General features: G+C 42.0%; 2 protein-coding genes across 4 annotated transcripts in view; one reads left to right on the plus strand and one right to left on the minus strand.

Annotated features, from left to right (window-relative positions):
- Positions 1–9,551, plus strand: part of tpra (translocated promoter region a, nuclear basket protein) — a 30,656-nt gene extending 21,105 nt beyond the window's left edge. For 2 of the 3 annotated variants that reach the window (XM_035634584.2, XM_035634589.2), the window contains exons 38-55: positions 370–481; positions 610–803; positions 1,445–1,515; positions 2,195–2,394; positions 2,908–3,102; positions 3,310–3,431; positions 4,125–4,199; positions 4,441–4,674; positions 4,762–4,963; positions 5,048–5,256; positions 5,647–5,718; positions 5,845–5,936; positions 6,626–6,738; positions 6,844–6,942; positions 7,060–7,201; positions 7,502–7,599; positions 8,787–8,897; positions 9,163–9,551. In XM_035634584.2, the coding sequence (XP_035490477.2) occupies positions 370–481; positions 610–803; positions 1,445–1,515; positions 2,195–2,394; positions 2,908–3,102; positions 3,310–3,431; positions 4,125–4,199; positions 4,441–4,674; positions 4,762–4,963; positions 5,048–5,256; positions 5,647–5,718; positions 5,845–5,936; positions 6,626–6,738; positions 6,844–6,942; positions 7,060–7,201; positions 7,502–7,599; positions 8,787–8,897; positions 9,163–9,218 (2,397 nt within the window). In that variant the 3' untranslated portion in view covers positions 9,219–9,551. Of the gene's footprint in view, positions 1–369; positions 482–609; positions 804–1,444; positions 1,516–2,194; positions 2,395–2,907; positions 3,103–3,309; positions 3,432–4,124; positions 4,200–4,440; positions 4,675–4,761; positions 4,964–5,047; positions 5,257–5,646; positions 5,719–5,838; positions 5,937–6,625; positions 6,739–6,843; positions 6,943–7,059; positions 7,202–7,501; positions 7,600–8,786; positions 8,898–9,162 lie in introns of all 3 variants that reach the window. The other variant, XM_035634582.2, reaches the window with a different exon arrangement.
- A 76-nt stretch (positions 9,552–9,627) lies between these two features.
- Positions 9,628–17,570, minus strand: prg4a (proteoglycan 4a). Its single transcript, XM_035634590.2, has 12 exons — positions 17,457–17,570; positions 16,540–16,653; positions 16,291–16,356; positions 15,887–15,949; positions 14,717–14,920; positions 14,434–14,532; positions 14,196–14,279; positions 13,840–13,979; positions 13,108–13,267; positions 12,271–12,354; positions 11,825–11,950; positions 9,628–10,654 (listed from the first exon to the last, which is right to left on the minus strand). Exons 1-12 carry the CDS (start codon positions 17,503–17,505, stop codon positions 10,464–10,466), a joined length of 1,380 nt encoding a protein of 459 aa, XP_035490483.2. The 5' UTR covers positions 17,506–17,570; the 3' UTR covers positions 9,628–10,463.
- Positions 17,571–20,978: the final 3,408 nt, after the last annotated feature.

A 20,978-nucleotide genomic window follows, 5' to 3' on the forward strand; every position in this document is an offset into this window, starting at 1 on the left:
AATACTACTTTTTTCAACAAATGTCTATTATATGCTAAGCTTCCAATCATATATCATATGAACATCATATAAAAAGACAACAACAAGCAAGAGAGAGTGTGTATGTGTGTGGGCGCGTGTGCTGAGTTCAGACACAATGTCAGAGTAATACACGATAAAATCACAGTAAAGATGCGGTTCGCTGTGGGGCTCAAGAGTCTTGGTTTCTTTGTTCTGCTTCTTATATATCCACTGTGCTCTCGCACAACAAAATAAACATTTTATAAGAACTCAAGAGTGTTTTTGTTGTTGTCCGGGGCCTATGATATTATTCATCACTTTAAGAACCCTTTCAGAGCAGCAGTTAAAGTTGTGCATTTTTTTCTGCAGCTGCTGGACAACAAGAACAGAGAGGAGAAGCTGAAACAGCAGATTGCTGACAAAGAGGAAAAGACCAAGAAGGCCTTCCTGGGAGCTAAGACCAAAATCAACCAACTTATCAGTCAGTTTCACCTGCACTAACACAAACATACTGACCTGAAAACATGCTGACAAGTTCAAGTAAACAAAGAAGCTATTCTGTAACATTACTTTAACATTTCTGTTTGTTGCCTGCCCTTTTACTTATAGATGCCAAAGAGCAGCTCAGTAAGGAGATAGAAGAACTAAAACAGAGTAAGGAGGAAATGGAGGTGAGAATGAACGCCCTTAAGTCTCAGTTCGAAGGTCGACTTCTTCGCCAGGACAGAGAGCTTAGAGAACTGAGGGAGACACAAACACACTCTGACCCCAGAGAGGAGCCACAGGACCAGAGTGGAGCTAAGGTACATGCTACATGACAGACATGAAGGTCCATACTGTGAGGCCACTATTCATTTACTTCCTCAACCAAATAAACCAACTAGTTTTTTGTTTTATTGTATGCTATGATTACATGATGGCTAAACAAAAAGAGAAACTCAGCCTCTTCTTTTACCTACTTTCTTAACTATAATGTGTAATAATAGATATTTGAATTATCCAAAACACAGTTAAAAAGTAGAGTGATTTTAGGATATTGAATGGAAAATTAAACCAATAATGTGATGTTAGTCAATAACCAGGTGTGGCAGACAACAAGAATCACCTTGTTATTATAGTACGCTGTGCATGACATTATTGCTCTGTTATGGCATCACATTTAAACTAGCACAGAGAAGGGCACCTGTATGACTCAGTTTATGCATTTTTTACCTCTAAATACTATTTGCCCTTAAAATATATTAACATTCTCAGAATATTATTACTTTTTTCTTTACAAATTTTTCTGGAATTTTTTTTCTTTATCTAACTATTTTAAATGTAATCACATAATGATAATGACATAATGCTGTGGAATTAATCTTCTGTGTCATGTTTACGAATTTCTCTTGAGTGTTTTTCGTGTCATGTAAATGCCACATTACAAACCTCTGTCTGTACTCAGGTGGGTGATCAGCCCAGATCTGCAGACCAGAGACAGATATCTTTGAAGAGTCCAGCCCAAGACAGGGGAGGGTAACTACTAATGGAAACATTAACACACATGCGCAAACATCAGGAACTGGTGGTGAATGATCGTTGACACTCTTGATAGAGCTCCTCATATTTCATTCAGATGATATAACCAGACAGAAACACAAAAATTGTATAGAACTACCTAGTGGGGTGCGATCTGATGATTTTATACCGTGGACAATCATAATTTGGCATATTATCTGCTTTTCAGATATTACAGATCGTGTGGAAATTACACAAAACTGTGTGTGCATTCATTTCAACTAACAGATATTTATTTTTGATTATATATTATCATATTTGGCACTGCTAATGGCATTGGGGAAATCAACGCTTTCGTCTATGATGAATCTTCTCCAATCCTGAGCGCTCTGTGTGCATGTCTCGGATCTTGCCCACTGCAGGGGGCGTGTCTAGCTCTCACTGCCCGACCCGACACGCAGCAGAGAGACACAGAGACAGACCGGCTTCTCCGTGTGGCAAAAAGGGGGTGGGGCGGGGTAGCCTAGATGGGGGGGAAAATCATGATTCAGATCGTGGTTTGTGATTCTATCCCAAAAGATCGTGATATGATCTTTTGGCCAGATCGCCCACCCCTAGAATAAACACAAAAAAGTACACATGAAAACTGTCTGCTGAAATTAAATGACGATATTAATTTCACCTGTTTCTCCATCAGCTCCAGCATGTCTGAGCCTCCCACTGCTAACATCCGCCCCACCCCAAGTACTCCATCTCCTAGCAACAAGCCGAGCCCCTCCCCTGGTAGCAAGTCCACGCCCCGTGCCAGCATCCGGCCTATGGTTACCCCAGCAACTGTCCCCATCCCAACACCTACTGCCACCGTCATGCCAACTACACAGACTGACAGCCAAGAGGGTGAGAGCAAGAGTTTAGGGCTGCAACTAACGATTATTTTCACCATTGATTATTCTTTCTATTATTTTCTCGATTAATCGATTAGTTAGTAAAATTATGATTGTGTTTCCCAAACTCCAAGATGATTTTTCGTTTTTTACACATACTAAAAATATTTAGTTTACTGTCATAGAGGAGATAAGTAACCAAAAAATATTCACATTTAAGCTGAAATCATAGAATTTAGACTCTTTTTCAAAGAAAAACTACTTGAACCGATTAATCGATTATCAAAATAGTTAGTGATTAATTTACTAGTCAATTACTAATTGATAAATTGATTAACTGTTGCAGTTCTACAAGAGTTAAAAACAAAGTGTAACCTAGTGAATAGTAGATTATTTTTAACGGTGGTTAAAAATATATAGATAGAACCATTTCACAGAACAAGATAAAACACACAGTCATGATTAAAAAAAGGTTAAATCATGTGTGTGATGTGACAAGAGTTTAACATAATGTCTCTCTCTGTAGTGCTCATTAGTACAGGAGCCTCTGTACACTCTACCAGCTCTAGTTTGGTGAGCGCACCCACACCCATGACTCAGCCAACTAGTACACAGACCACAGCTTTTGTCCAGCCCACCCAGCAGCAGGCAGCAAGTCAGGATGCAGGGTCCAGCATGGACACCGAGCGGCCATCTACATCCTCCTCTCTGAGTGGAACAGGTGAGCGGGACTGTTTTCCAAAACCACCAGCACTACCCCCACTGCATTCAAACTTAAAGTGTTTCAAAGCTAATTTGACCTCACACTGAATGCACTCTGAGTGAACACTGGAGGCTCTAATGACAACGGTGCATGTCTGCCCGACGGGGTGTGCGCGCGCGTCTGTGTGCGTGCATGTCTGTGTGTGTTTGTTTGGTTTGACTAAAGCAGGTTCAAAGCGGGGCAGAGAGGAAGAGGGGGTGGAGGAGGAAGTGGAGACCAGACCAGAGAGTTCCCTCACACCACCGACGGCTAAAAAACTACGCCTAAAACCATCGATAGCACTGCAGGTAGACACAACCCCAAACGGGGGTGAACTACAGTAATTTGTCACCTGAAATGTTCTTCATTCATTCAACTGACTCAACGGCCACAGAAACACCTCATGGAGACTACAAGGACTGTGACTGGTCAGCTTGGGCTGCTTATGTTTTCTCCTACAAATTTCTGATGTCGCCGAAGGGTGTTGATGGCTATGACAACATCAAGGAAGTTACCGAATCCTTGCACTATGCTTCATTTTATTTAAAATGCCCCAACAGCATCATGCTGCCTCCACCATGGTTCACCATAGAGATGATATTAGCCAGGTGATGAGCAGAGCCTGGTGTCTACTAGACATAAATCTTACATACAGACCTGAGTGATGGAGTGTCGCTGTGTTGCTCATCACTCTGGCAGGTTCTTTCTGAAAAACCAGGACGAAAGACCAGGACGCATCTTGCCCAAACAAGTGTCCTGGTGGTTCCAGTCTTTCACAATTATTGATGCCACTGTTCTCCTGGGAAGCTTTGATGCTTTTGAAATGGTTTATACCATCTCCCTTAACTTGGCTTTGCTGTAAATGTTATCACAGAGGTTTACAGAGAGATCTTTGGACATTATGACTGTTTGTTAATTGGCAATCATCAATGTTTTTTGTGTCATTTATTTAATTCATTGCAACATGTTTAATTACAGCTGTTTAATGTTTTGTGTTCCAGGTGGAAGGCGATGAGGAGATGGAAGGAGAGCTGAGGGATGAGGAAGAACAACAGGATTCACCGGATGATAGTCAGGTTAGCAACTAATGAAAGCCACATGGTAGAGGATCAACAAACACACTGTGTATTTGACAGCTGATGTTCCATGGCGTTGTTGAAAGAGGAACATACCGTTCTTGAATGTGGATTTGATCAGTGTGGATTTTTCTAATCCTTTACAGGAACAGGTCTTTATTAGTTTGAAATTGCACAATGCGTTTTAATACAAGCTTCAAGTTTGAAATAAATGAAAGATTGTCGTATATTTGTTGTATAGGAGCTTCCAGAGGAGAGTTTTCCTGTTTTAGCTGAAGAAGATGAGGATATTGAGGAAGAAGGCGTGTCCCAGTCTGTCCCCTCTTATGAGTTATCCTCTCAGGGCTCCGCTATAATCCGGGATGTCATTGTGATTGACACGGACAGCGAGAGCCGAGAGAGCAAAGAGGAGGAAGAGAAGCAGGAGGATGAAGGCGAAGAAGAAGAAGAGGAGGAGGAAGACGAAGGGGAGGAGGTGCTGTCCTCTTCTCACTCACCAAAATGTTTTCAGCTTTAGTCTATTGTGTAAAGTAAATAACCAAACTATCTCTGTCTGCTTCAGTATAAGGAGGAAGAGGAGGATGAGGATGATGAGGATGATGCTGCTGACAGCGGGATGAGAGGAGGAGATGAGAGTAATGAGAAGAGCGAAGATCCTGAAGATGAGGGAGAGGAAGAGGATCCATCAGAAGCCCCCAACACTCAGGAGGATGTGTGCGGTGCGTCGTCAGACTCCCAGCATGCCTCAGAGCCGGCGCAGAGCAGTGAGCGCCCCCTGTAGTTTGTGGATTCAATGAATCTCCCCTCATTTTGAAATGAGCTCATGTGAGTCTATCATTATCTTCTAGGTGAAGGCAGCAGCAGCGCCACATCAGAGTCGGACCCCACCAGAGAGCCTGTACACCTCCCCCCAACATCCTCCTCCTGTGCACCCTCCCCCTCCCTCTCATCCTCCCTCACACCCCGCTTGCCCCATCCCCGTAGGCCCACACACTCCCTCCCACCAAGGCTCTATATCCAACCTCCAGCTCCAGAGCTGGGACCTCCACACACCCAGGTACACACACACACTTCCAAATTAACAAAAAAAAGCAACGTGTGCATCATTGGTAAACTTTAAATCAGGTTGTGAAATTGTTGGGCAAAGTAAAAGAGGTTAAATTCAACGTAGAATATATCTTTTTTTTTGATTTTTTAAGGGTTTTGTATCCGTGTGCTCCCTCACCAACTAAATGCAACACAAATATTGGCTTCTAAACTTTCTAATGTATAGAGATCAATCTCATACCTGCAATACATGAAGAAAGCATTTGTTGCTTCCTCTTATATGTCGGGACAGTTTGTCAAAAAACTAACATTTTAGTTTGTGTCATTACTCTGAGAATGTGCTGGAAGATGAATTTTTGTATGAATAGTAGAAAATTGACAGTGTGGGTTTATTAATCAGAGACAGACCTCTCAGCTGCGCAGACCATCAGTAGGACGTGGACTCCAACTCACCCCTGGGATCGGCAGCACAGTAAGAAATCAACTGTATACTCAGGAAATGAGTTACATAATCTTTATGATGTTAATCTTTAATAGTGTGCATTACAAAGTTGTGCCAGGTAACAATCGAGCTGCGACTTTGTGTTTATTGTTGCAGCAACATTTCTTTGATGACGATGACAGGATGGTTCCCAGTACTCCCACTCTGGTTGTCCCACATCGCACTGATGGATTCGCTGAGGCTATACAGTAAGACACGCGCACACACACACACACACACACACACACACACACACACACACACACACACACACAGTGTGTGATGTTTCAGTCAGAGTGTGTTCAGTGTGGTCTGGAAAAAAAATACATAACACCCATTATTGAAATGATCACTCAGTGTTTTAAGATTTTAAGAATTTGAATTTTCAAAATGGCTCCAGAGATCCAAAGGTTCTGTTGACAATATTTACAGTGAAATATCAGTAGTCCAAATAAAATAACCTGATTTGATACTTGTATTACAACTGACTGAATGTTTATGTAATGGCACAAGAAATTAGCATTTCAGGATTTCTATTGTGGGTCTTCCTGCAGAAGTATATTTGTGTACTCTGGATCGGAGACATAAGCTTGTACTTTTTCACCACATGGTCAATAGAGTTTTCACTGCAGAAGAAATTATGTGTACTTCATTATTTCAAAAGTAATTTTCACCATTCTACTGCAGTTCACCAGCAGTAGAACCAATAATCAGTTATCCCAATGACACCTATCTCTGGCCCCTTGATGAGTTCAGCCTAATTGTAGTATAAAACACATTATTTTCCCCCTTTTATAAAAACAAACTGAGCTATGAATCATCTTAAGATTAATTCTGAGTGGATACTTCATCAGATCCTCATGTTACCTCCCACGTCTGTCTTCTCTTCATCTCTCAGTTCTCCTCAGGTAGCAGGTCTGTCCACTAGGTTTAGATTTGGACCTCCAGAGGACCTGCTGCCTCAGACATCAGCGTCACACTCTGACCTGGGACAGCTGGCCTCTCAAGGAGGTACCCCCCCCCACACACACACTCACACACTCACACAGTAACAGCGTACTCAATTCCTTTTCTTTTCACTTGTTAAATGACTGTCGAACCACTGCTGTGTTGCAGGTTTGGGGATGTATGAGTCTCCTCTGTTCCTGGCTGCTCATGATGAAGACGGAGGAGGAAGGAGTGTCCCCACCACACCTTTACAAGTGGCTGCACCAGGTAACACACACACACACACACACACACACACACACACAAACTAACACACACACACACTGTCGAAATGATTACAGTTCTAAGGATAAACGCTGCATCATGTTCCCAATGATCTCTCAGTCACAGTCTTCACGGAGTCACTGCCCTCAGACACGGGTGACAACATGGCCTCCCAGTCTGTTCCCATGGTGACAGCCTCCACAGGGATGGCTGCCGCTGCAGACGATGGAGATGAGGTGTTCGTGGATCAGGAAGGAGAGGGGTGAGTGACTTATGAGCAGTCAGGCCTGAGCTGACATTCAGTAAACCAGTGGGACTGACACCAGAGAATGTATTTGAAAAACAATTCTGTGGTTTTAATATTAGAGAAGCAACGTTCACTGATCAGGAGATTATGGGCTGTGAAAGTATACGACTAACACGTTCCTTTTCCTAATGTTCAGGTGGATTACTGGTAAAATATTTAGTACCATCAAACTAAATTCTGAATGCAAGATATCAGAAAAGGATTATATTTAAGGATGGAGTCTCGTCTAACCCTATTTGTGTGTTTTTTCTTCAGGCATGGTATTGAGTCGTCTTTGGAGAGCCAGACAGATGTGGAGTCATCAGGGCAGCAGAGCGATGATGCATCTCTGCCTTCTACCAGCCAGGACCCTGGTAACTTCTTCTGTTTCCTGGCTGTGGATTTTCATTATGAATCTGAACCAACCTTTTTTGCCTGTGTACCGAATTTCAGTGATGACAGTGGCAGGGCTGTGCCACATTTTTCACATTCTAACCTGACTGTGGGGGCAGATTATCAATTAATCTGAATAATTTCTCAAATAATTAGTTTAACTATAGAATACAACAATTACAGTTTCATTGAACCCAGGGTGACAAATGAAAATAATTTCCGTTATTCGGTTTATTATCATATAAAATAAAAAGGAGCAAATGATTATATGTAAAATGTTGAAGCCAACAGATATTTGTTTTGCTAGAAAAATGACTCAATTAATGTATCATCATAATAGTTGAGGTGAGAGTTTAGATCTCACCTCTTCTGTCTTTTTACTCTAAAGAAGGAGTTTGTTTTGGTACAAATGTGCAACGCCTTCTGTGGAAGTTTGGCAGCTTCAGCTCTCTGTTGTTGCTACTTTGTGTGGTTCTTTAATTTCTTTCTTCATTTGCATTGCCTTTGGTGAGAACATGGGACACATCAGCTCAGATTTGGGAGATCTCTTGGGTTTTTTTCCCCATCAAAGGAATTAAAATGACTGGTCAATTTTGCCTTCCATGGTTTCTGCATTTAACATCTCGATGAATTCATCTTTGCCTGTTGTTTTTCAGCCACTTTTAGATGGTGTCGAGGCAAAGGGGTACAAAATCCATCAAAGACTTCTGGGGCAGCAAAGACACTTTACCATCTTGTTTGGATGAGAGACTTGTTAAGTCCATTAACTATGGCAACAAGCTTGTAATATTAGCACTATAAAAAGGATTCAATAAAAATATCTTTAAACAATTTGAGTGTATAATGTTAGAATTTAGAATTCAGGATAATTACATCACTCTCTACACCAAATCTTTAGTCCATCTGTGGCTGAATATGGTGAAACCGCAGCAAGTTCAACAGAGGAAATAGAGACTTTCATCATGCTTTTAGGTTAAAACATTCAATCGTTCCATATGTAGATCCCACAATTAATGTCAGCACCCTTGTGATTCAATCTGTCATGATAGCTTTCGGTGAATCTTTTTTTGTTGATAACAGCTAAAAATCTTTTGCTGTGTTCTTCTCTCCAGTGTGTCCTGCTCGTGTCATACCCAGTCTCATCTCTCTTCTCTGGCTTTGTTCTTAGACACCAGCAGTGCGACTCAGCGGCGCGCGGTGAGCCAATCTCTGATCAGCAGCCTGTCGGCCAGAGGAAGCAGAGGAGGAAGGGAGAGCAGGATGCTACTCACCCGCAGAGGTAATAATCTGAAACTTTCTCGGAGGCCTGGACTTTAAACACCTCAGCTAAGATTACATAGCACTAAGCTTGATGATCACTGATCTGTACACTTATAGAATAGACTCAAGTCACTCAGATTATGATGAAGTCGTTTATTAAAGTGCAATAAGCAGAAAGCAGCATTACAGACATCACAAGAATACTATCATGAGTAGAGATGATGTGGGATTAAATTGCTTGTTTTGTTCGTTTATTGATGTTTCTGATGTTTATCTCCTACCAGGGACTTTCTCTCGGGGAGGAAGGGGAGGGGCCATGGGCAGAGGGGGCATTGCATAGTGATGATGTCATCAGAAAGACCTCAGCCATCTCATCCAATGAAGAAATGAAAAGATTGCCTAATTCCTAGATAATTTTTTTGTTGAGTTTAAGTCATTCGCGACAACAAAAAGAATTGTGTCCAATAAAAATACATGATCACATTAGAAAGACATGACTATGTATTTGTGTGAGATATGTAAGGTCATATTGTTGGTGTAATCCACAGAGTTTTCATTTCTTTTGTCATTTTTGTTAATCATGAACGCAGCTCTTGTTTTTTGATGTTAGTTTTTCGATTTGTTCCATCAGAGCTGTTAAACACTTGTTTTAAAAAATAAAGTTGAAAATTGAGTAGCAGCAGTACTGGTGCAAATCATTCATCTTGAAAAAATTGAGGATTTTCTGCTTTTATCAGTTTTATATTCTTGTTAATTGACTTTCTTGCTGTTTAGAGTGTTGATCAGACCAAGAAAATCTAAAGATGTCAACTCTGCATTAGGTAAATTATGAAGATTATGGGCTGTTTTATTGACTTCAAATTATTTTAAGTAGGCTAAATCACAAAAAATAATATTTGATACAGAAATCTGTAATGGTGACATAATGAATGAATTCTAAATACTATACAACAAGGGGAATAAAAACTTGTTTTTGCTCCAGTAAGAGTTAGCTTTCCAAACTAATGAGACAAAACAGTGTGACCACTTGTTGATGAAGCGAATAACATCATCTCATTACACCAGTCCATGTTAAGGTCTGGGATTTACTGGACAGTGACCATCTAAGTCACTGTGGTGTTAAGTCCTGAGCGACTTTGACAAATCGATGGGAGCATCTCGTGAGGCACCTAGTCAGCACTGGTGAGTCCCTCAGTGCCCACCAACCGTGATGCACGGAGGGACGGACCATGAAACAGGCACAGACTGATGTGCAGGAACAAGCGCGATCTACTCCTGCTCCTCCTCACAACTAGCAGGACTTTAAGGATGTGCTGGTGATGTGTCGGTGCCAGATACTACAGGGCCCTTAACAGGCCTTGTAGAGGCCCTGCCTCCTCAAGTTGGAGCTGTTATGGCAAGGGGGAGATCGCTTCAATTTATGATGGGGTTTTTTGTTACAAAAATCACTTATGGGAATTAACAATGCATTTGAGAAAATATAGTTACTACCTATAACTATGTAAGTATATTTACATAGTAGAATTTGTCGCGCTGTAGCAGGAAACACCCCGAGCAGGGCCGCCATCTCCTCTTCGGGACCTTTCTATGGGCAGCGCAGCCAAACTCTGATGGAGTAGGCTGGGTAGGTGGGGTTAGCGTTGTGGGCGGCCATGTTGGCAGCGTTGGTAGCTGTGGTCGCAGGGCTGAGGATGGGCAGAGGTGCGAGGGCGGCAGATGGGTCAGGTTTGGCCAGCGCAGGCAGGCTGCCGACAATGTGGACACTGAAGAACACAGCTGCAGAGAAGAGGAGAGAAAATGATTCTAGCTGCCTTTTCCTCAAACACTTAAATATGGCATTAGAATTAGATGGAGTACAATATGCAATATATTTGGGTCTATTAAACTACAAAACTGCTCTGTACTTTTCTCCTGGTCAATGACACATAAAAATGAAGCAGGATCATCACCATGCACGCCGGCTTAGCAGGGTACAGTTTTCGCCCGCGCTTTTGTGTGGACAAAATGACAAAACGATTATTTTCCGAAACTTAGCGGGAGTATTACGGGGGGGGGGGTGTTTCACCAGGTCATTCATTTTTTAAGCTGATTGGTCAAAGATCAAGGTCAACCAACACATGGTCAGAACCCCAAGAATTTCAAGACTTCTTCTCTGCAAATAAGACAATCTGAAGCTTATAGTTGATCAGATAATTATTCCCCATTTATATGACATATGATAAATGATTTTATTAGGAATTCAAAATGAAGTCATAAAAAAGACAAGGCATAATTTAAAAAATGCATTTTTCCAGGTATCTCTGCATCTTATTGGACTTAAGACACAACCATATACATCCATTAATAATCTATGCTCATATGGTAGGAAAGATGTCATAGTGACATCACTATGAAGTAAATCAAGAAATGACATCATATAGTGACTTTTGCAACCAATAATATTACAGAAACGGTCAACAGGTTATTTAGATTAGCCAATCATTTGGTATAAATTGGCACTATAACAATATAAAAAGGTTCAAGCTCTGTTAGGGTATAAACAGAACACGCAGTGTATGTGTCTCCTGTCTGATTTTTCATTTCATTAAATTTGATTCTATTTTTCCCAACTTTTAGGCAAATCTGTCAACATAACACGGAGACATTATCACCTTAAGGTTGTTATCTTTAGAAAAATATCACATCCAGCGGAACGACATTATCATTCATTTGGAGTCCTGTCTGTGTCCGCCTGATGAATGTTAATCCAATATTTCCACCCTTTTTAGCTCTGGTGTGAGGCTCTACGTGCTCCTCTGTCTGGAGCAGAGCTGCGCTGCTGCTGGAAATGGGTTGGATGAGAGACTCAACCAAAGATGCGAGCCCTGCCAATACTTGTTCAATCTCCTGTGGCCAGCCCTCACATGTCATGCGGTGACTTGGGCCTAGTGTTGTGGTGGTGCTTACTTCCGGAGAAGACGTAGTGGTGGTATCTGTCACTCCTCTGGGGGCTGGGCATGGACAGAGCAGAGGTGACCGGGGTGGGGAATCCCCTCAGAGCCAATTTGATCTTGATCTCTCCACCTTGAAGAGCTTCACAATGTGAGGAATCAAAATGTTATCCGTGTCGTTTTTGTTAAAACATTACCTTTGCCACTTTTCTAGGTTATTAAACCGGCACTCACGCAAACATTTAGGGGGACATGCTTTGTTGCTGTGAAACCCAGAAAAGAGAAGATGGATAATGGGACATGGGCTACTTTAGCTCAAAGACTGGAAGAGGAGGGAACCTGCTCCGCCTACCTCTGCACAGGGTGGATATCAAACATACTGTACATCTTGAGGATGTAAAGACTGTTGTCAGTGGCATTGGTACATGAGTAACTGCTGAGATGGTTGGCGTGGTTACTTACCAGCCTGGTGAGTCGAGCTCCTGGATTTCCCGCTGCAGGACGGAGTGCTGCCTGGTGCGTAGGTGAAGCTCTGCATCATGTCTCCTAGATGATGGACAGGGAGGTGAGTCGTGCTGAGCAAGACTATGTTATCCCCAGAGACCTGTACTCCAAACCAAGGTTACTGGCTTATGCGGGTCTTATGCGATGTCGATTGTAACTTCATGAGGTGTGTCCAATTTGTCGAGTGATGCAAAAAAAAAAAGCATCTGGTAGGATTTGGAGACAGTGACATGGCATGGAAGCTATTGAGTTTTTTTTTTTTTATATATATATATTGATCCTGTTATGAATTATATGCAGCTTAAAATCCAATAAAAAGATGTGTGTCCTATTTTGGGAGGGTACTATTGCGGTTAGGCCACGGTTCTGAATCAGTGGGTCACATGACATGGAAACAAGATGGAATCTCATTTACTGTATATTTAATCCAATCAAAAGAGGTATTTAAACAGGAGTTCATTGATGGTCCCTACATGTAAGTGACTGCCCTGTAGTCAAGGCTCAGAGGTTAGGTATAGACTAATTCAAGTATCCTAATCGTTGCCAACAAGCCTCCCTGGCTTTGTTAGTTTGAACTCTTCGTGTCCCCTTTGGAATCAATGTGCACTCATTTTCTGAATCTGACAGTACCATTATGCCTCAAGTCTCTGCCCTCTCTGCTGAACACGCCCCTTCCATGCACATGCACATGCTTCATACTCCGGTTAAGTTAACATAGACTCAGCTGACCGACATCCTAACCACCATTGTAGGCCCGTTTAACTCCAGGTCCAGGCAACCAAATTCAGTCCTCACCGCCCTTAAAGAAGTACACAGTCTCGGGTCTTTTCCTGGTGGCTGGCACTGCCAGTGCAGCACTGATGGTTCCTGTCAGTCCTGGGAACTCGGACGCCAGAGGCTTGGGGAAGCCGGGCTCTACAACCATGTTCCTATCGAAACGCCAGAAGTGGTCTCCCTGGAGGGTTGGGGAGAGGTGGGGAGGGTGAGGGTTACAATGTATCCTCAAGCAGAGGAAAAGCTTTTGATGGTGGTGCTGCATTTTCCATATCGAGTTCAAAACTTCCATTAAAACCACTTGTACATGCTGCTTTTTTTTACCAAGACACCAAAACATAATTTTTTTTAAGTGATGCAAATGCTGCTGTAAACATCTTGACATTTAAGGAAACATTCACCTCATCATCGTGAAATTAATATTTTTCAGATTTGTTCAGTCTACGTCTGTATTCATGTTTGTAATGGTTTCAGATTTTAGCTCCCCAGCAATTCATTTTGAAACAAATAGCTTTTAAATAATTTCCCCTGCATGTCAGCTTTGCTAGTCTGGAGCCTTGTTGCTCATAACTATATATATACTCACTAGCTGTTTTAAGAGGTCATGTTGGGCTCTGGGACATTTTTGATCAAAAGTAACTTTTCATTATTTTTATAGCGAATATAGACCAAATAATTGATCAGGTAAATGCAAAAAAATGATCGTCAGGTAGTCGTGTTACCACACATTTCACTTATTTCCCTTGTTTGTACCTTGATGATGTAGGTGTTTCTGTGGCAGTTGCAGCGTGTGAAGACGGTGTCGATGGGAGAGGAGACACCTAACCTGTCTGTGATGCTCTGCGGACGACCAGGTAAGTGACTGACAGGGTCCACTGACCAGAAGAGCTCACCTGGAACATTTGTACACACATTTTATACAGTTCGTACACAGAACACACCACATTTACATTCATTCCAGCATATGCAGTCACAACACAACACAACGTATTACTATTATTATTACTTGTGTCTACCCAAGGGCAGCTTGCAACAACAAACTACACCATACACTGAACTATAGGGAACAAAATAAAAACCTTCAGTGCTGTGCACACAGTTATACTGACCTTTGAATATCAGGATGGTCCCATTGCTGAGAGCAGTCAGTCCATCGATGGGAGAATCACTGCACACGTCACCAGCAAGTAGTCCTACACACACCAACACACCAGCATGTACACCAAGGGACGGTCAGATCAGTGCCAAACACTTTAAGATGTCATTCTTTGAAGCTGAAATATGTATTTAACACTCAACAGACTGAACTTGGTCAAACTAGGAAATAGATCCCCCCACTTTCCCTACCTGCTCCCGGTCTCTCAGAGCCTGTGTCCACCTCAGAGAGTCCCAAGGCTTGAGCTATGTCCAGCAGGGTGTTGGGTCTGGGCCTAGAACCTGTGAGTCCTGGAAACAAATTTAAAAAAGCATTTTTGTGTATGTGCTCGTTTCTATAATAAAGTAAAAAATGAATTACATTGTCAAACAAATATGCATCACACTGTAATCATCACAATTACAATGAAAAATTCAACCCAATCGAATTAAACAAATGTTACTATCACATTGAAATAATCTCTCTTTAATGAACCTTGACTTGGCACATATGGAGCCGCTCCCCCAGGTAACAGCACCAGGGGTTCACTGGGACCAGAGGGGCTCACAGGAGCTCTGCCGCCCTGAGACGGAACACTGTTGCTGGGCAGAGCATTCATTCGTGCTCGGGAGTCTGGAGTTCCACCGTGAGAGGACGGGGCGGACGCTGGCAGCAGGCCGACGGAAATGTCAGTCACACCTACGGGAGGAAGAAGGGAAAGGAAAATATCTTCCATTCATTAGCAAAGATTTTTTTTTTTTTTTTTTTTAAGGTAATTAAACAAAACAATGTCATCTTTTGGGGGAAACAAAAATGAAATCTAGAAAATGAAATTTGAAAAATACTCCAAACCATGTTGTGGTTGATTGGTTGGGGCCGACCCAGAGGAGCTGTCAGTCAGTGGGTGCAGGACGTCTAATGCACCTTGACAATGTGAGCAGGGACCACTTGATTTAGGGTTAGGAACAAATGCATTCATATCACCAATGCATAAGGAGATGAATCTTTATAAAATAAGGATAAAGTGACTCTTTCACAGAGTTCTGTTTTTTAGGTTGGCAGATCATTCACAGTCAGTGGATAAATGCTGGGTAACTATTGTATATAAATTGACCTTAAGGTGGACAGTAAACTTGAAAAGTAAATAAATCCTATTTTTATTTATCTATATTCACTTATTTATTAACTCATGGAAATTATATTGAAGCATATATATGTTTGGTTGACAAAATGTGGGAAACAAGGTAGACAAGTCAATTTTTGGCTGAGAGGCTTATAATGAGTATAAGAGAATGGTATGAGCGCATTGTTCCCCAAAATGTGAGACTCTTCTATTAAGATTTTAAAACTGGACATCTACATTGGGTCCTCAAAACAATCAGCATGCACTGGGTCTAGATATGTGGGGCCCCCTCTGGGTCTGTTAGCGTGTTCGAAACAGCCTACATTTCTGGATACTAGCCTGGCGTAGTCAGACTTTAATATGTGTTCTGGCAGAACAAATTTAAATGAGCCCCAGAATTCTGGGGCTCTGGGTCCCAGGCTACTGGGAGGTGGTAGTAAAAGATAAGTGTATCTCACAGGCTTTTGTTATATTTCCTGTTTGTGTCTTATAGGTAAAATGTTATGACTGGAGAACAAATTGAGCCTCAAAGCAACATCTACCTTTATACAATTCCTCGCTCTCACTGTTGGACCCTTTCTTGCTCCCCTCGGATTTTCGATGACCTGAGGAAGAGGATCAAAATGAACAAACAAACCTGTAATCCAACAGCAATATGGATTTTCTACAAGGAACACAAAAAAGGCCACAGAAGTGCAAAACGTCCTTAGGTCTCCTGACGAGCATCAAGCTCGAAAGAGTGCATAAAAAAGCAGCAGCAGCTTGTCCAAACCATCGGTGGTTCTTTTGCCACTCGGCACCTGCGTTGCTGATTTAGAGTCAAATTTGGTTTGGTAACTGTGTTCAGAGAAATGGAATAGACGGGGATCATAAATTGCAGTCAGAGCTACAGTGAAAGAGAAGCTGTGCTGCTGGTTGGTCAGTTTGCTGTCGATGGAAATCTAACCTGAAGCCTTGGCCCCCAGAGGCTGGAAAGTTCTTGGATGTGACCCTGACACTGACACGCTGGCATCTGTGGACAGAGAGAGAGACGAGGGCAAGAAAAGCATTACAGGTGTATTCCGAGAGATGCTGGTAAGACTGTGAAATCAACTGCCACATCTCTTAGAGCTTGAGGCGATGCCTCCAGTCTCCGCTCCATTTTTTTTTTTAGATGTTGGACACTGTTGTGGTCGCGGCTGTGGGCCCCCCTCACCGCAGTGACGCTGATAGTCGCGGCAGCAGGTGTTGTGGCGTACACACTCGGGATCACATTCGCACTGCTGACCACGTCTGAACGGCTCGCCGCAGCGACCCAGGCAGGACTGAGCTGAGGGACAACAGACAACACAACACTCTCAACTGCGCGTGGCTTGGTTTTCGATGTGTCAGTCGGTTTTGATACTGTAGGTGTCTGAGTGATCTGGACAACCTGTGCCTTCCTCATTGTGATGGAAAAAGTATTAATGGAGTTGACGCCGACTCAGGAAGATGGAGACTGTGGAAGTCTTAAGCAGAAGCATTTATCGCAGGGCGGTCAATATTGAGGAGATTTCTGGTTGGTTACACAGATCAACAAGTGGTCAGTGCATTGCGTCCTAAAAAAACCTATCTACATCTGGTGTCTGTGGTGTATTTCCCTCTCTCAGAATCACGTGTCGTCATCTCACACACAGAATGGCTATCTCCATAGCGACACTCTATCTCTGTCTTCTATATTTACCGCAGTGCGTCTCGTGCGATGTCTTTTAACTAAAACCTAAATTCTGCGACCACGACGCCCCGAGACAGCCTTCGGCTAACCATTGGCGGTCCCGGCATGCCAAAGATAAGTTGACCTCGCTTAAGTGAACCACACACTCATCTTCACTGTCCCTCTGAGAGGAGAGGAGAGAAATTCCTCAACAATCCTTTCATTGATGAATTTCGAGAAACGGCAAAAGAGAAACATCAGCTTCGGAGGTTGCCACCCTGTGAATCCCCCCACAGAAGCACCCCATACATAACTGCTCCTCATCTTTTAGGAATTATTGGGTTATTTCTTTCTGCATCTGCGTCACCCTTATTCACACGGATGAATCTGAAAAATGTAAGCTGCGATCGGTCTTACTTGACCTGTGGTCAGTGTCTCACCAGTGGTGCAAGTGGCCTCAAAGTCTGGGCAGCACTCATTGTGTTGCATGCAGCTGAGGTCGCAGGCACAAAGCTGACCTCTGGTGAAAACCTCACCACAACGTCCCACACAGGAGCCTGAAGAGAAACACTGAGTGTAAGCGAGAGGTTCATTTCATCCATAAAGCATATTGTAGATAGAAGCTATCATTGCTTTATTGTACAGGTACATTGTTACATTTTAGATGTTGCCATATCTGCAGCAGACATTTAAAGATATTAGAGGTTTTTACCAGATCATACAAGGCATACCTGTTTGATATTCATCTATTATGAGTAATCACAGGGCAGCATAGACGCATGCTCAGATACAATAAGATACATGGCACATTATAAGGGTTCAAGCATTATAAGACATGACAAGGTATCATGGGTACATGGCACTTCAGACATTCCCAGATAATATAATGCCAACTTGGCACATTACATGCAGCAAAATGGATTGAAAGTGCATTATTTTTCATAGAACATTTAACACACCTGGTCGAGCAGCAGCAGAGGTCACAGCAACTCCAAGCACCAGAAGCCACAGAGACGTTTTCATCATCCTCATCATCATCATTGTTCGGCGTGGACAGAATCTGATCCCAACAACTGTAAAATACAGATGGAGAGTGAAAGGGATTCACTGGCACAGTGACGGGAAGAGAGCGGAAGAGTCAACAGTTACCTTGTCAGTGAGTCGCCTCCGCTGTTCATCTCACACTGTGTCAGTCTGTCGGTCTTATATATATGTGAGCGAACAGAAAAAACACTCACACTACACCCAGACACTAATTAAACTGCCAGCACACATTTAACCTTCCTACACTGGTAATAAATGAACTCCCACACACAGTAACCCTTCAAGACCATGGGAAAGGAAGTCATTTACAAAAGATTCCAGTTACTTTTTATGTTCTGTCTAGGTTTGTGCAAATAGCTTGTCTTCTACTTTCTTTAATTTAATGAATTTCTTTTACATAATACAGTGATAGAATGTTTTGGCCGACTATTCACTGAAGTTATTTTTTGACTTGTGAGATCCGTGGCGTCACCGACACACATTATCAGACCTTATTCTTGCCCTTTGACATTATATTCCCTGCCAGACAAAACTGATGTCATGTGGTTTTGGCAATTTTGCAGTGGTGTTTCAATCGTTGAGCTCAGTGCCTGGGTCATAAAAAGTCTGTACATGTGGCTGAGAAGATGAGGGAATTGGAAATAGAAATAGCCAAGTAGCGGAAATAAATCAATAGACTCCTTCATTTTAGATTTAATTATCTCTTTCTTAATTCAAGACCAGCAAAGATAAAGAAAAAAAATCACAGGAGGCGCTGGCCAATGTTATTAATATTTGAATCGGTTAATTCCATTTCTTTCCATCATGAAACTGTAACCATCTGGTTCACACTCCAACATTGGTATTTTGTAGTATTTTGAGTGCTATTCAGAGAAAAAGAGACAAAGCATCAACAAAGTCAAAGACAAATCATTGTTTTTTAAAACACCATAAAAATGAGGTTGTTTATTGGTTCAGCGGTTCTTCTAAAGGTGTAGCATCTCATGTATTTTTATACCTTAAAAGCATTTAAATGCTACGTCTAACTTCAGTCGGGTTAGGATAACGGTCAGGGTAAGGGCTTGTTGTTGTTGCAGACAAAAGTGAACTTCAAAATGACTACTTTTTTTTAAAGACCTATCAAAATGAAGAATATATTGCTTTCAAAATCAAATAATCACTAAATCTTCATAACGCCAACGTAGGTACCTTTCTTCTTTCGTTTTTTCGCCACATTTAAATATCTGGAGGAAAACGAAATATGAACCTACTGTTCAACCAATCACGTTGCAATCTCTTACCGTGCTGTGTCCCTACAACACGGCCACAACCATAACTCGTAGAAATGGTAGCCTGACACTGTCCAGTGTTGTCTTGCTTGACAAATGAGCTGTAGTCTTGCGAGATGATGTAACGTGTATGGTGTGTATCACGAGATCAACAACCGCTTGGATAAAGACGGCACAGGCTGAAAACAATGACACAAGAATATCATTCGCATGTAGCTTTACATTAAAGACATGAACATGTTTCAAAATTTTCAAAAAATGGATGTTGCCTTTTTACATGGTTGGGGACGGACATCGTGTGGACGTCTGGCCTGACCGTGACCATTTACCAACCAAATTCATCGTGAATCAATTATCATTGTATTTAAATAAAACACAAGCACATTTGTTTTTGTCATTGCAATAATACAATCCATATATATTTGTAAGAGAGGGTCTGAGCGAACCAGTTTTGGCCGGGGACACAACGTCACAATGGCACCAGTGTTTGCTGGGATAATGTAAATAAAAAATAGTGATAATGTTAATGATGGGTTTGTTTAGTAAGTTCTGCATTGCAGTTAAAACCCCTCGCCAGTAGGGTAACCCCCTCAACACCCCTTCTCCCAGTGTCCATGCAGAAAAGAGTTCCATAGTCAGCAGTTACAGCACTAACTATGTGCTTGCAACCCATCTTGGCTGTTATATTCACCAGTTTTGATTCATTTGACACAAGAATGTTGATGGTGATACTGTGATACTGGGGGTCAATTGCAAACAGTGATGACGTTGTATTCTGTTGTGCCCTTCCTGATTCGAACAACAAGTGGTAGGTCTTGTCCACCTTGTTTGTTTGTTCCTTTGTGTTCTCTCCCCGACCTGATTGGCATCAATCCAGTCGTCAGCGAGTCTTCAACCCAGAGTCGGTATCAGTATATTTAATTAAGGCAAATGGAATCAGAAATCCTTTGATTGTTATAAATTCATTTTGGTTTACAATTATAATTTGCTGCATATAGATTTTGCCGATCAATATGCTGCTTCTGGAGCACAAACTTCTGGGTTGTTAAGGAATAGTGTTACGATTGTCAAGTTGCCCCTTTAATGTCATCTGATGATCTGTCTTTGACCACATTCTGTAGAAGTTCACTCATTGCTCTGTCACTCTTCATCATGTAATTGTTGATACACATGATGCACGAGTATGGACAACAACATACTTCAGGTCCGTGTTTGTATTTCATGCTTTGAGGATCTCTGGGTTATAATGATTGATATTCAACTCCTGTGCATAATAATACGTTAATTCTACTACTGAAGAGACTTGATGATCCCTGCAATTAGATGTGGGGGAAAAGCGTATATATTTATATATATTGGGATCAGTATCGATAAAGGTTATTGGCCAAATGAGTTGTAAAATATTGGCAAAAACTCCAATATCATGCATCCCTGATTCTGGCCACTGCATATCTGCTACGGATGAGGTTAGAAACCATGTTCGTATGCATATGAACCCACACACACACACACACACACACACACACACACACACACACACAGGTTAAAAACGATGAAAACACTTCTAACAGTCAATTATGTGTGATGGGCATCTCCAATTAGACCTCAGGGAGCACTGTGGTCATAGTGAGGTGATTGTGATTGGTCATA

The sequence above is a fragment of the Scophthalmus maximus genome, chromosome 5, assembly GCF_022379125.1.
Source record: "Scophthalmus maximus strain ysfricsl-2021 chromosome 5, ASM2237912v1, whole genome shotgun sequence".
NCBI classification, from domain to species: Eukaryota; Metazoa; Chordata; class Actinopteri; order Pleuronectiformes; family Scophthalmidae; genus Scophthalmus; species Scophthalmus maximus.